The sequence below is a fragment of the Crotalus tigris genome, unplaced genomic scaffold (genome assembly GCF_016545835.1).
Source record: "Crotalus tigris isolate CLP2741 ecotype Arizona unplaced genomic scaffold, ASM1654583v1 scf7180000017969.2108049, whole genome shotgun sequence".
Taxonomy (NCBI): domain Eukaryota; kingdom Metazoa; phylum Chordata; class Lepidosauria; order Squamata; family Viperidae; genus Crotalus; species Crotalus tigris.
The window spans coordinates 1,015,748-1,028,848 of NW_024096751.1; the positions used below are offsets into that span (position 1 = coordinate 1,015,748).

The 13,101-nt window shown below is 38.8% G+C and overlaps 1 protein-coding gene across 1 annotated transcript in view; it reads right to left on the bottom strand.

Moving 5' to 3' along the window:
* LMBR1 (limb development membrane protein 1) overlaps window positions 1–13,101 on the bottom strand; it is a 69,887-nt gene that overhangs the window by 3,869 nt on the left and 52,917 nt on the right. The window contains exons 11-16 of the mRNA XM_039345670.1: window positions 11,990–12,066; window positions 11,675–11,752; window positions 10,452–10,525; window positions 10,109–10,199; window positions 6,463–6,529; window positions 797–958 (exon numbers count right to left, since the gene is read on the bottom strand). Coding sequence (XP_039201604.1) covers window positions 797–958; window positions 6,463–6,529; window positions 10,109–10,199; window positions 10,452–10,525; window positions 11,675–11,752; window positions 11,990–12,066 — 549 coding nt within the window. The remainder of the gene's footprint in view (window positions 1–796; window positions 959–6,462; window positions 6,530–10,108; window positions 10,200–10,451; window positions 10,526–11,674; window positions 11,753–11,989; window positions 12,067–13,101) is intronic.

Sequence of the window (13,101 nt, forward strand, 5' to 3'; positions counted from 1 at the left end):
TGGGCTGAATGGATGAGTGGGAATCTCCCCTCAGACAGGGACTCTGGTTGGTGTACAATAAAAATGTTAAAATATAAAACAGCATGTAAGAATTTAAAAAATAGAATTTAAAAAAATAGAATTTAAAAGGGGCAAGGATGATTAAACCCTGTTAGATATTAATAACTTACTAATAAAGGTATGTGGAAGTGAGACCTGCAACTTCAATCAGAATTCAATGGGAATGAGCTATAGGGTGGAAAAAGAAGCGATAGATGAAGAATGAAGAGGGTAGTGAATATAGCAGATTGAATATAAAAATGAGTACAGGTAGTTTTTGACTTACAACCATTTGTTTAGTGACCAATCAAATTTAGGACAGCACTGAAAAAAGTGACTTATGACCATTTTTCATGCTTATGGCCGTTGCAGCATCCCCACGGTCACGGAATCAAAATTCTGGCGCTTGGCAACTGGCACGCATGTCATAAATTTCCCTATCAAATAGGCAGAGTAGCAGTTAGCAGTTCTGAAATCAAGCTTTATATGGGGAACAGAAAAGCACTTAATAATGAATCATTCTCCCTAGCACAGGGGTAGGCAACCTTGGCTCTTTTATGACTCGTGGACTTCAACTCTCAGAATTCCTGAGCCAGCCATGCTGGCTCAGGAATTCTGGGAATTGAAGTCCACGAGTCATAAAAGAGCCAAGGTTGCCTATCCCTGCCCTAGCATAGCCATGTCACCTTCTCTAGCACAATATCAAGTGTATAAATATTAAAAAATACTGTCATAAAAGGAAGAGAAAGTGGGTTACCTAATGCTTTGAGGAGTTCTTCTCTAACTGCAGAGGTGAACTTTCTCACCAGGCACAGAGTTGTCATGACAGCAAAAAGAAGATTGTAGCTCAACACTATGTAGAAGTTTCCTAACCAGTTAAACCTTCCAAAGTCCCCAAGGAGATCAAACCTGGTGATGCCTAATAAAGGGTGAGGGGAGAATATATTAATAAAGTTTGAACAGATACTTAGGAATTTTAAAACAATCTAATACATTGCATATATCTTTTCACATAAAATTTGATAAAACAAATTTAAAACCCAAATATTTATACTCTATTTTTTTCTGTTCATCACTATTTTAAATTACACTTCAAAGATATTGTCTACTGTATTAGAAAAAAACCATATCACAGCAATGATACTGTATTTATTTGATAAAATTGAATGATATAATCCTCCATGCCAAGCAAGATCATAAAGGAAAATATTGATAATCTGCATAACAAATTATCTTCCAAAACTATTAAAGATGAAAATACTACATCATCTTTTCAACTCTTTGATACAATAATGTTTACAAAAATTAATTCTGCATTCAAATAAATGAAAAGTAATTTGATAAAAGGGAAATTTTCTTTCCCATTTACCTTTCCCCTCCTAAGAACAGCTCAATACTCCTTTTACCATCCTGAAATAAACTATTTTAAGATTAAAGCTTCTGTTTATGAATCTGTTCAATTTCTTTTCATCTAACCAGTGTTACTGGACATAATGCAATGTGGCAAACATGCCCAATACTCCTCCTTTTTATTTTCTTCACAACAACAACCCTTGGAGGTAAGTTGGTCTGAGAGAGAATGACTGGTCCAAAGTCATCCAGCCAACTTTCATGCTTAAGGCAGGACTAGATCTCACAAAGTTTCTAGTTTTGTGGGGTAGGTAACCTTGGCTCTTTTATGACTTCAATTCCCAGAATTCCTGGGCTAGCATGGCTGGCTCAGGAATTCTGGGAGTTGAAGTCCACGAGTCATAAAAGAGCCAAGGTTGCCTACCCCTGCTGACTAGACCAAACCAGCTATTTTGATACATACTGACTGTTCTAAAGCCTCACATGACCCATTGTACTCTATCATGGTTACTAATTTTATTTGTTGTGTCTATGTACTTCGTTAATTCTCCTTTAACTATTCGTCATTCCTGGTTTACTCCTCTTTATAACTTTAAAGCAAACGAACATTTACAGACTCAAAAGAAATTGTAGGTATTTTGTCTTGGGTAAAACAACAAATGCACCTAGCATCAAATAAACAAACGAACAAACGAATGAATGTTTTGTACCATTAAATTGCATGAGGGTTGTACTTATTAAAAGAATTACTGGAAATAACCATACCTAAGACAACCTAATGTGATCCCACTGAATAGAATTCCCATTGAACATGCTGAAAAATTTGTAGCTATTAAACTAGGGTTATCATGAGAAATGTTCGCTTACGTTTGCATTTTCCAACTAGGAAAAATTATAGAAAAACTTTCAACAATTTAAAGTCAAGTTCTGAAAGGATGACATTTAACCAACATTCCATCCATGGAGTGATGGAAGTGATAGGTGAACAGAAGTGACAAAGCTCTCTTCATTCATAATGCTTAAAAGGCCAAATAAAATAAAGAAGCTCAAACTATACATTAATTAGCTTATCAAGCACCAACACATTCTGTGAAGTTCAGAAACTGACTAGAGATCAGTTTAGCTATCCCGAGCAAATATTCCACTAACCTAATTTATAATTTAACCTGATTACACATAATGTGTAGAAGAGATCACTGTAGCCCAAGAATTAGAACTATTGTTAATCAGAGTGAAGAGAAAATACTTTTTCAGCAGGTTCTACTTAGGAACTTCAAGGAGATGAAGAGGTTTTGAAATCTTTAACTCACGGGTGTCAAATCACCACATCACGTGACTTTTTTGCATTGCTGGGGTGGGTGTGGGTGTGGTATCCGTATGATGCAATCAGCCCGCGGGCCAGCAGTTTGTCACCCCTGCTCTAACTGATAACACAGAACTAGCCACTGCTTCACTAAAAGTGATTTCAGGACAAGTTTTAATATTTTGGTTGCCAAACTAGCTTTGGTTCCTTTGACCCTTTGACCATAAGGATCCCATTAATTCTGCTAGATCTGTATGCGGTTTTCAATCATTTTGATCACAACAGCTTTCTGGTTAGGCTGTCCAAGTTGGGAAATTGGGACTGTGTAATCCAATAGCTCTTTTAACTTTAGAGACAAGTTTTAGGAATGTTGCATAGTTCTGTGGCATTCTGCACACAAGACCTCCTAAGCATTTTAGTCTCTATACAAGCCACCAAGTGAGATGGATTTACAATACAGATTCAACTTCTCCAGCCTTTTCCACTTGACCTGGGTCAAGAATAGAAGTGCTGAATCTGTATCTAGATTTATAAACGAATTGTCAATGAGCTCCGGAAAAAAAAAAAAAAAGGAAGCTCTTTGCTGACAGATCAGAGATTGCTCTATCCACTCTGCTGGCAGGTAAGACCAAGAATTTTCTTTTGCGGTCCCTAGGTGGCGCAAGAGAGGACCCTTTCAACCAGTTTAGGGACTGAGAAGTGATGCAGATATGAAAGACAAGAGATGATCCTCTGTTCAAAAACAACAAAAATCTTCTTTTTTGCTAAGAGGGGGAGTATTCAGACTCTCATTTCATAGTAAATCCAATATTTCTTTTCCTACAATATATGAACAATATCTTTAGCCAGCACTTACTAAAGCAGCCCTCAGTGGGATGGGAACAGAATTATGAAGAAGGCACTATTTTGTCCGATAAACAAATTTTCAAAGGGGGTCTCAGATTAAGTTTTTACTACCTGATCAAGGAAGAGACTGAGCACCAAGATACCACCATGTATATGTCACCCAACAAGCATTCATAAAAAGGCAGCTGTAACTTCTGTGATGCAGGCTTTGTAGCAGTGGCTATGTAAATTTTTATTCACCAATACCATCAGTGGCTTGCTAGGAGTACATGAGGAGATAATAATTATCCCAGACCTTAATTCTCTTGAGATAAAAATCCGATTGCTCTTTGAATGGTTAGTCCAAATTGGATGGAAACCAGCGAATGAGTCTAGGAGGTATTTAATGTATTGGATTTCAGCCTGTTTGAAATTTACTTGCAAAAAGTGTAATATTCGAGAAATTGACATAACGTAAGGCAAGATTTCCTTCTTTCTCCTCCAGTGGCCAAAGATATACTAGACAATCTCATAAATATAAGTCACTGGTCCTTTGCCCTACACATTCTAGGCAAACGGCTGTCCAAACTCTTCTTAAAAACACCCACAACATCTGAAGGTAAATCGTTTCACTGATTAATCATTCTGTAGGGAATTTCTCCTTTTTCTAATTGATTCTCTCCTTGATAAGGTTCCATCAGTTAATTCTTGTCCTGTTCTCAGATGCTTTGGAGAATAGGTTGACACACACATCCACACCCATGTGAGGCCGATCCCTTTCACAATTACTGTTGTTGATCTAGGAGTCCTAATGGACAACCACTTACATATGAGCCAGCAGTATGCTGCAGCTGCCAAAAAAAGCCAATTCAGGCTAGGCTGCATCAGTAGAGGAATAATAAAAGGTCATGTGAAGTGTTAGTACCATTTTATACTGCTTTGGTAAGACCACACTTCTCCTATTCTATACCTGTGCCTTTAGTTTTTCTTGACTAAGTATAAAACCTTAATTTTCTCATATCTGAATTGCATTTTGTTAGATATGGGCCAGTGTTCAAGTCTGTTAAGATCCTTCTAGATCTGGAGCCTATCTTCTGAAATGTTCGCTATTCTCTTCAGCTTGATGTTGCCTGCAAATTTGATGTGTTCCTCTTCTATCCCTTTATCTAAATCAGGGATGTCAAACTACCAGCCCGCGGGCCAGACGCATCATCCAGAAGCCGCGCCCACCCCATTGCCAACAATGGCAAAACTGGCCCGATACGTTGCATGATGTCACATGACGTCGTGAGTTTGACATGTCTGATCTAAATCATTTATGAAGACGTTGAAGAGTACTGGACCTAAAACAGAAACTGAAGATACATCACTGCATGTTTCCCTCCATGTAGATGTAATTCCATCGAGGACTACATGTTGAGTGCGCTTGAATAGCCAGTTATGAATCCATCTGGTGTCAGTACTGCCTATCCCACATTTTTCTCTTACTAAGAAGTGGATTATGGTCTACTCTAATGGTGTTCCCTTCTCTTTAAGGCTCTGGATTCAAGATGAGCATAAGCACTTTTGCCCCAGAAACTTTATGAGGGCAGCCCTTGCTGGGAAATTCCAAAGAGATTGGACAAGATGGCATTTTCCTCAAATGTTTATCTTCAAGTCAATTCTAGGGCTTGAGGGAGGAAGCAAAGAAGCACTGGAATTGAAGGGAGGAAGCTTGATAAAAACAACCTGTTTTAGCCATCAATAAAAATCCCCTACTGAGGCTCAGAAGAAAGAAAAATGCTGCCTTGGATCTATTCTTCCAAACAATACAACCCACATGTCCCTTAGTTCCCTTCCAAGATGTGCAACAATTCCATTACCCAACAGAAGAGGATGAGGAGTGCCTGTTACCTCCAGAACAACCCACTAAAGATGGTTCCTTGAGATGAACAAGAAGAACTGCTGAGAATGGTACAATTAAAAATTGTTCCAATGACATCCCGGGAGAGGGAGAGATGTCTTGGTCTCCAGAGATCATGGAAAACCACAACAACAAGAAAGGAAAATCAAATATATAGTGAAGAGAAGAATACAAAAAAGATAATAATAATAATAAAAAAGAAGTAAAAGAAGAATAGCTGAGAGCTCCAGAAGCAAAGAGTTTTCCAGGAGTTGACTAAATCTGTCTCAGATATTTTTTGTTAGTGCCCCTAAACATATGTTCAACTCAAACACTTACATAAAACCTTGATGGGAAACAAACCCATAATTCAGATGTAGCAATAATGTTTATTCCCCAACTGGCCCGAAGTCATATACAAATGACTTCCATGCCTAAGAGAGAACTAAAAGGTTTTGAAGTTTTTCCCTGTCCATTTGTAACCCACTCAAGGGGGCAGTGCTTATCTTTGATTCTCAGCCAAGGGAGCCTGAGTTGTCTCAAAGATTATTCTGTCATGTGACCAACATGAAAATACAGAACACAGTTATCTTCCCATCAAAGTGGTACCTATTTATCTACTAGCATTTGCATGCTTTCAAACTCCTAAGTTGGCAGGAGTCGGGCCGAATAACAGGAGCTCACCCCGTAGCGCAGCACTTGGTTGTCAAACCCGACTTAACCTTTCAGTCATCACGTCCCCCAAGTCAGAACTAACATACCCACCCATACTTTAGCATGCTAACCACAAGGCCAAACTAAGTTGCCACTAGTTCAACAGACTTATCAAAGCCAAGATCAGAAAGCTTAAACTTCATTGTCCATATATCTATCCATGGTGATAGATTAATATACTTAAATTACTGAGTCTAAACCTACTTTTTTACAAAGTGCAACATAATTGTATAATTAAGTACCCCCTACATTATTAGTATTTTGTTTTCTAAAAGTATAGCTGAACTTTCTGTGAAAGGGATGTCTAAATTTGTTCAGGTTTCTGTAAAAAAGCCGATTTAAATCTTACCCAATGTCCTTGACATAACTGGCAACGCTGAACTGAGGACTAAGATAGAAACACAGTTCCCAATTATCTGTTGAGACAACGAAGATATTATTTTAGTTAAAATGAAGTTTCTAATTGGCAAATAAAAAATGCAATGTTTTTAAGTGGAGCATACAAAGCAATACTTTATCTCATTCTGCCCACCATCAAATTGTCCGGCCCCCTGGCTTATGCAGCACTCTGCTAATAATATTGTAAAACTAAGTTTTTCTAAAAATTCACAACAGCATAAAAACTTTTGATCTTAATTTATCTATCAAATTTATTGGCTGCCCAACCTACTAGAAGATAACTCTGGGCTGAGCTTACGATATTAAAAGATAAAACTATATAAATAAAATATTAGAAAAATATAAAAATATAAAAAAACAATAGCTAACAGATGGGTATTTAGTCTCTCAGGGGAAGTCAGGAGGGTTAGAGTAGGCCGCACTCTGGGGGAGGGGAGGCAAGATGTTCCAGAGGGCGGTCGCAACAGCAGAGAAGGCCTCTCATGTGGCCCCGGCCAGCCATATTTCCCTGGCCGATGGGGTCCACAATATGCCTCCTCTGCCATCATTGGTAGGGTGGACTAGTCCTAGTGGGATGAACAGATGACACAGCTTTAGACTTACAGTGAAAGAGTCAGTAGAAGCTGTGACCAGGAGGGCATTTGCACACTTTCATACGGGGCACCAGTTGCATCTACAGTGGTACCTTGGTACTCGGTGTTAATTCATTCTGGGAGGTGTGATGGGTACTAAAAAGGACCAATCCTAAACAAACCACATGGCTTACCATAAAACCCTTTGCTTCAGCCAGGAAGAACTTTCTGTCTGTCCCTTTTCCTATATCAATGACCTTTTTGTCTGTCCTCTGTGGCCATCCCCCTCCATCTGCAGCAACCTTCCCAGTATGCCTGACTTTCTGTCCATTCCCTACCCAATCCCCTCTTCCCTTAGCAACGAATCAAGCTAAACAATGCCAAGAACAGGTACAACATTTTCATGTCAAAATGCGTGGAGAAGCAAAGTTAATGAATTTTGAGGCAATCAGGTACTTAGGTACCACTGTATTCCTCAATGTATTCCGTAAGATGGCTGCTTACATCCTAGTCACCACACAACTGGACTATTACAATGTCCAATCTACATGGTGCTGCCCATAAAGACCTTGTACAGAATGAAACAGCAATAAAATGATAGGCGTGCATCGATATACCCATGCAACATCAGTTCAATTTGGCAATAAGTGTTTGGGTATTGGCTACAAAGCCCTATGTGGCATAAGGTCAAATACTTTGAGGGATCTCCTCATCTCCATGGTTACTGCCCATCAGAGAAGAGCTGGCAGAACCGGCACTCATTGGATCCACTCAATTAAACATCACCATCTGTAAAGACCCAAGAAGTTTGGCTCCTCTATCATAGCTCTTGCCCTCTGGAATTGTGTTTTTTCAGAAACCAATCCTTTAGCTCTAACCCTGATGAAGTTTCAAAGGTTTTTAAAAAGCTAGCTCTTCTCCCAGGTCTTGGGATAAGGTATTTATGGTGCCCTGGATAGGCTGGCTGCAGTGCAGAGTCAGGACACTTAAATGGGTTTTTTTAAATTGTTTTGCTATTTTAAGCATAAGGGGTCTACTTCATTCTGGAGTCAGGCAATTTCTAAATCTTTAGCCTGTATCTGAACTGAAATTTTACTTCATCTATATTCTTTAAAAATGCTTACCGTATATGCCGGCGAATAAGGCGACTTCCACAAGCTCTAAAATCGGCGCCAAAGATGGGGGTCATCTTATACGCCGTCGTCTTATACGCTGGAAATACTGGTAGTTTCCGGCGTATAAGACGACATTCTAGGAATGCGGCTCGGCGACAAAGACGGGGGTTGTCTTATACGCCGGGTCGCCTTGTACGCCGGCATATACGGTATTTGTTGTCATGCAACATCTAAGGCAGTGGTTCTCAACCTTTTTAATGCTGTGACCCCCCAACCGGTCCTAAGTCGAGGACTACTCAACCAGTCGTAAGTCGAGGACTACTCAACTGGTGCAGCACCGTTTGCAGAATGGGACTTTTGGCGGGCTCAGCAGGGCAGAGACAGCCTGGACAATTCCTATTGGCTTTTGAAAGCCAATAGAATTAGACTCTATTCAAGAGAGTCTATTCTATTGGCTTTCAAAAGCCAATAGAATAAAAGGGAGTAGCACAGCTAAGGAAAAGGGGGAAAAAATGGCGGACTGCGTTGTTTGGCGACCCCCGTGAAATGGTCGTTCGACCCCAAATGGGGTCCCGACCCACAGGTTGAGAACCACTGATCTAAGGCTTGCATTCAAAAATTTTAAGCAGATTCAAAATAAACTCTGAACAAATGAAAATCAAGAGACAGAGCAACTAAAATACACCAAGCAAGACACTGAAACTAAACTACAAGGTACTTCCTGCCTGCAGGCACAATGTCTAACAGACATAATACAAACACCATGCCTGAAACCATTTACTTGCATGTTCAAAACTAAACCAGGCTAGGCAAGTGTAAATTAATAATGTTCATAGATGCTGATTGAACCTTAGGGCTCCAGTCTTTAAAACTGAGTGTAAAGCTACCCTTACCTGGCCTCTAACTCAAATTTGCTTTTGTACACTTATTGTGCAGGTGCTTGTACAAGGAACATTGTATTAATATACTGATGGAGAATAAGTGAGGGAGGTGCCGGCTATAGCTGGGCAGTAATTTATCAACTGCCCTCATTTTCCAAAGCACAATCTTGAGTCTAGTAAAAGAACATGTTGCCTTAAAGGATATAAAGAATTACAATAAGCAAACAGGAGCTGACACAGCATTATTCTTTCGAAGAAACAGAAAATGCTGAGACCTCTTTTCAAGAGGAGTTTTAAATACAAAAAACCTGAAACATCTGAAAGATACGTGGTTTACCATTTCTTTTTCAAAATGCTGTAGTATCAAAGGGCTGAGAAAAACATAATGGCACTGCTCAACTGGTTTAATCAAGGGTCTTCTGTACGGTTGTTTACTTTTCCATTTCTGAGAATTCCTGGAAAGATTAAAGCAAATCTCACCCTCCCCCCCTACTTAGAGTGCCTTTTTAAATGAAAAAAAAAATAAGAGGAAACTCCTAAAAGAAATTGGCTCCTATTCATCTTGTTTGTAATGTTCCCCTATTTATGAAAACATATTTTTAAGATCTCTCTTAAGATGCATGCAACTGTTGGTTGCAATTGTATAAGCAGCCTCAGACTGAGAATTGCTGAACAGAATCTCTTAATTCAGATTAAAAGAATCAATTGATATTATTTGTAAGTCTAAAGAGAGCCTCCCCCCCCTCTCTCTCTCTCTCACACACACACACACACATATATCCTAGAAAAAAGGGCGTGGGAGATTGACTCATCAGATTTTCTATGGCTACCTAACTGCAATTTCAGGCCTTTTCCAGCTTATTCCAAGCTACCCCAAATAAGCAAAAAAAAAAAAAATTGTTGATGAAAGTTTAAACTACTAATCGCTGTTCAGAATGCAATTGCTGTCTGGCAGAATCAGGTTTGCTTTGGTAGAAGAAATGGGAAAACAGGGAGAAGAAAACATAATCTCAGGCTTTTTCACCCACCTTTGTCATAGTTGTGTCATCCTTCCTGGGGGTAAAATCGCCAAAAATACGTAGGCTATAAAAGCCAACAACAGAGGAAACCATAAGGTAGCTGTGAGAATTAAAGAAAAAAAAAAAGAATTCCTAAAGAATGCAAGTTTCAGAGTCCTAAAGGTCTTTTAAGCCTTGCAAAGTATGCAGCAGGAGGGGGAAGAGAGAAAGAACATGCACTTTGAGTGCCTGGGAATAGCTGGCCTATTGTCTTCTCTCTACTAAGCAGGCATCTTAGTAAATTAGCAGCCTCCCAGAAAATTAGACAGAATACTTGTTAACAGACAAGCACGCCTCATGAAAGAAAGGATACAAAATCAAAATGATCTCAAGTGCTGCTCCCACGAAACCAAACGTGGACAGAGAGGCATTTCCTATGCCAGGCCCCTGCAAGAATTAAAAAAAAAAAAAAAGGTATTAGACAGAAGATGCCATTCTTTTACTTATTTTTTTAAAGACTGAATGCCTTGGACAATTCAATTGTATATTGTTTGTATTTTGTTTATTAGCTAATATTGACGCAGTAATAATCACTGCAAGCCTCAGTATTAGAAACAGGATTTCACCTAAAGAAGCTATATCAGAATATCGTCTTTTGGGGATTCAAAACAAATACAAATATTCAAATAATTTGATGATTAAAAATGCTGCAAGGGAACTAGAGAAATTTTAAAAGGAATTCCTCTAATTAGATACCAGAATCCTGCCACAAATGCTTAAAAAAGGAAAGTATTTGTGGCAGGATTTTAGTAGCTAATCGTATTCCATTTTTGTTGTGTTTGTTCGTTTTCAACAATCCTGACTTTGGCAACTGCTTGGCAAGTCTCTGCAATTTTCTCTGCAAGATTGACAGAATGTTTGGCCATTGCCTATTTCCCAGGGCTGAGAAAGTGAATGGTTTAGAGTGGCCCAAATGGCTTCTGTCCCTAAAACTCACAGTTATCTGGTTTCTAGTCTAAGTTAGTAATAATAATAATAGTAAAAATGGAAGGGACCTTGGAGGTCATCTAGTCCAACCCCCTGCTCAGGCAGGAAACCCTACACCATTTCGGGCAAATGGTTGTCCAGTCTCTTCTTAAAAACTTCCAGTGTTGGCGCATTCACTGCTTCTGGAGGCAGACTGTTCCACTGATTAATTGTTCTCACTGTCAGGAAGTTTCTCCTTAGTTCTAGGTTGCTTCTCTCCTTGATTAGTTTCCACCCGTTGCTTCTTGTCCTGCCTTCAGGTGCTTTGGAGAATAGCTTGATTCCCTCTTCTTTATGGCAGCCCCTGAGATATTGGAATACTGCTATCATGTCCCCCCTTGTCCTTCTCTTCATTAAACTAGACATACCCAATTCCAGCAATCTAGCAGTTTAACCACAACAGTAAAATAATGTTTGCATGTGCAGGTTTAATTCTTTTAAAGACTGTTTTTAGAGCACAAATCTGTATCAGCTCGCTTAGAAGTAAATTTCTTTGGGGAAATATGTGGTAAAATTAGATTGTGTGATCAAATTTGCCATTATTGATATTGCAAAAGGAAAATACTTTACCCTTGATCCCTTTGGCATTGCAGTTTCATCAATCAACAGACGCAGAATATTGCAAGCAACTAAGAGCACTGACAATGCCTGAAAAAGAAGCAGAAAATCCAAGTGTGGGTGCAGATTTGTGCAAAAACTGTTTGCTCCATTTTGCAGCAATGGCTTGAACACTTCTGAGATTTAACAAAAAACCTAAAGGAGACAATTCCTGCAATTCCTTTTTTTTTTTTTTTATGATCCTCAGTTCAGACACGTGTGTGGAATAAATTACTATCTTCAAGAGGCCAAGTGGGTCTTAAGCAATGTAAAGAAATTAGAGCTTACCGTTGCAATTAGCAGTAGTATCATTACAGCTGGATACACAAGGTTCCTTTCCCAGGCAGAAGCCTTTTTCCGTCGCTCTTTAAACAGAAGAAAATGTCACGGTGGCTTGAGACAAATATATACAATCCTTTTAAAATTAGAAGCTCTGTAGCCATAATCTTAGCCAAACAACAAAAGCAGTCCAAGCATTTTGTGAGATGGACCACTAAAACTTCAAGAGCAAATTGGCCTACTTATGTACTTTCAGCTCAAACATCCTATCCTGCCAGCACCAGTCTTCCCACTCCCCAGCGTAAGTAGTAAAGACATGTTTCTCAACCTTGGCAACTTTTAAGATGTGTGGATTTCAACTCCTAAAATTCCCAAGGCAATCATGCTGGCTGGGGAATTCTGGGAGTTGAAAGCCACATGTTTTAAAGTTGCCAAGGTTAAAAAGCACTGTAATGAAGGCTTAAATAAATCATTCTAAACGAATCTGCTTCCCAAAGTGGAGTAAGGTTCTTTTTTAAAATAAAGTTCTTATTAGTGGAATAAAGTTCCACTAATTAAAAAAAAAAAGCGTGAGCACTTTAAATGGAACAGCTTTCAAAGATCTGACCCCCTGGACTGGAATCAGAAATGGAATATTTCAGCAACAGATAAGACACCTTGAATTTCTTCCAATCTGACTTAAATTATTTTATTTACAAATGGAGATAAGCAATAGCAGAAGGACAGTATGAAGGAAGCTAACATGCCAACAGTATTTATTTTTAATGTATTTTTTCATAAGAATTCTTCCTTGCAAAATCAGCTAAAAACTGAGTTACCTCGAACTGTGAGATTGGTACCAAATGAATTTAATAATATTTCTTTTAAAAAAATAATAAACATTAACAACACTTTAATACAAATATGAATAGAATACAAAGTTGATTAAGAACATCTTTTGGTAGGGGCCAATTATAATATGAGGTGGCTGGTGTCTTAAAGGGGGGAATACATTAATGTGTGAAAGATAAGTTTTTAAGAAACGACTACCATCAGAAGCATTGTGTCTCTAAATTCCAGGCTGTAGGAGAAAATCTGGAATTTAGAGATATGCTGTTTCTGATGCCAGCCTTGCCCTGATT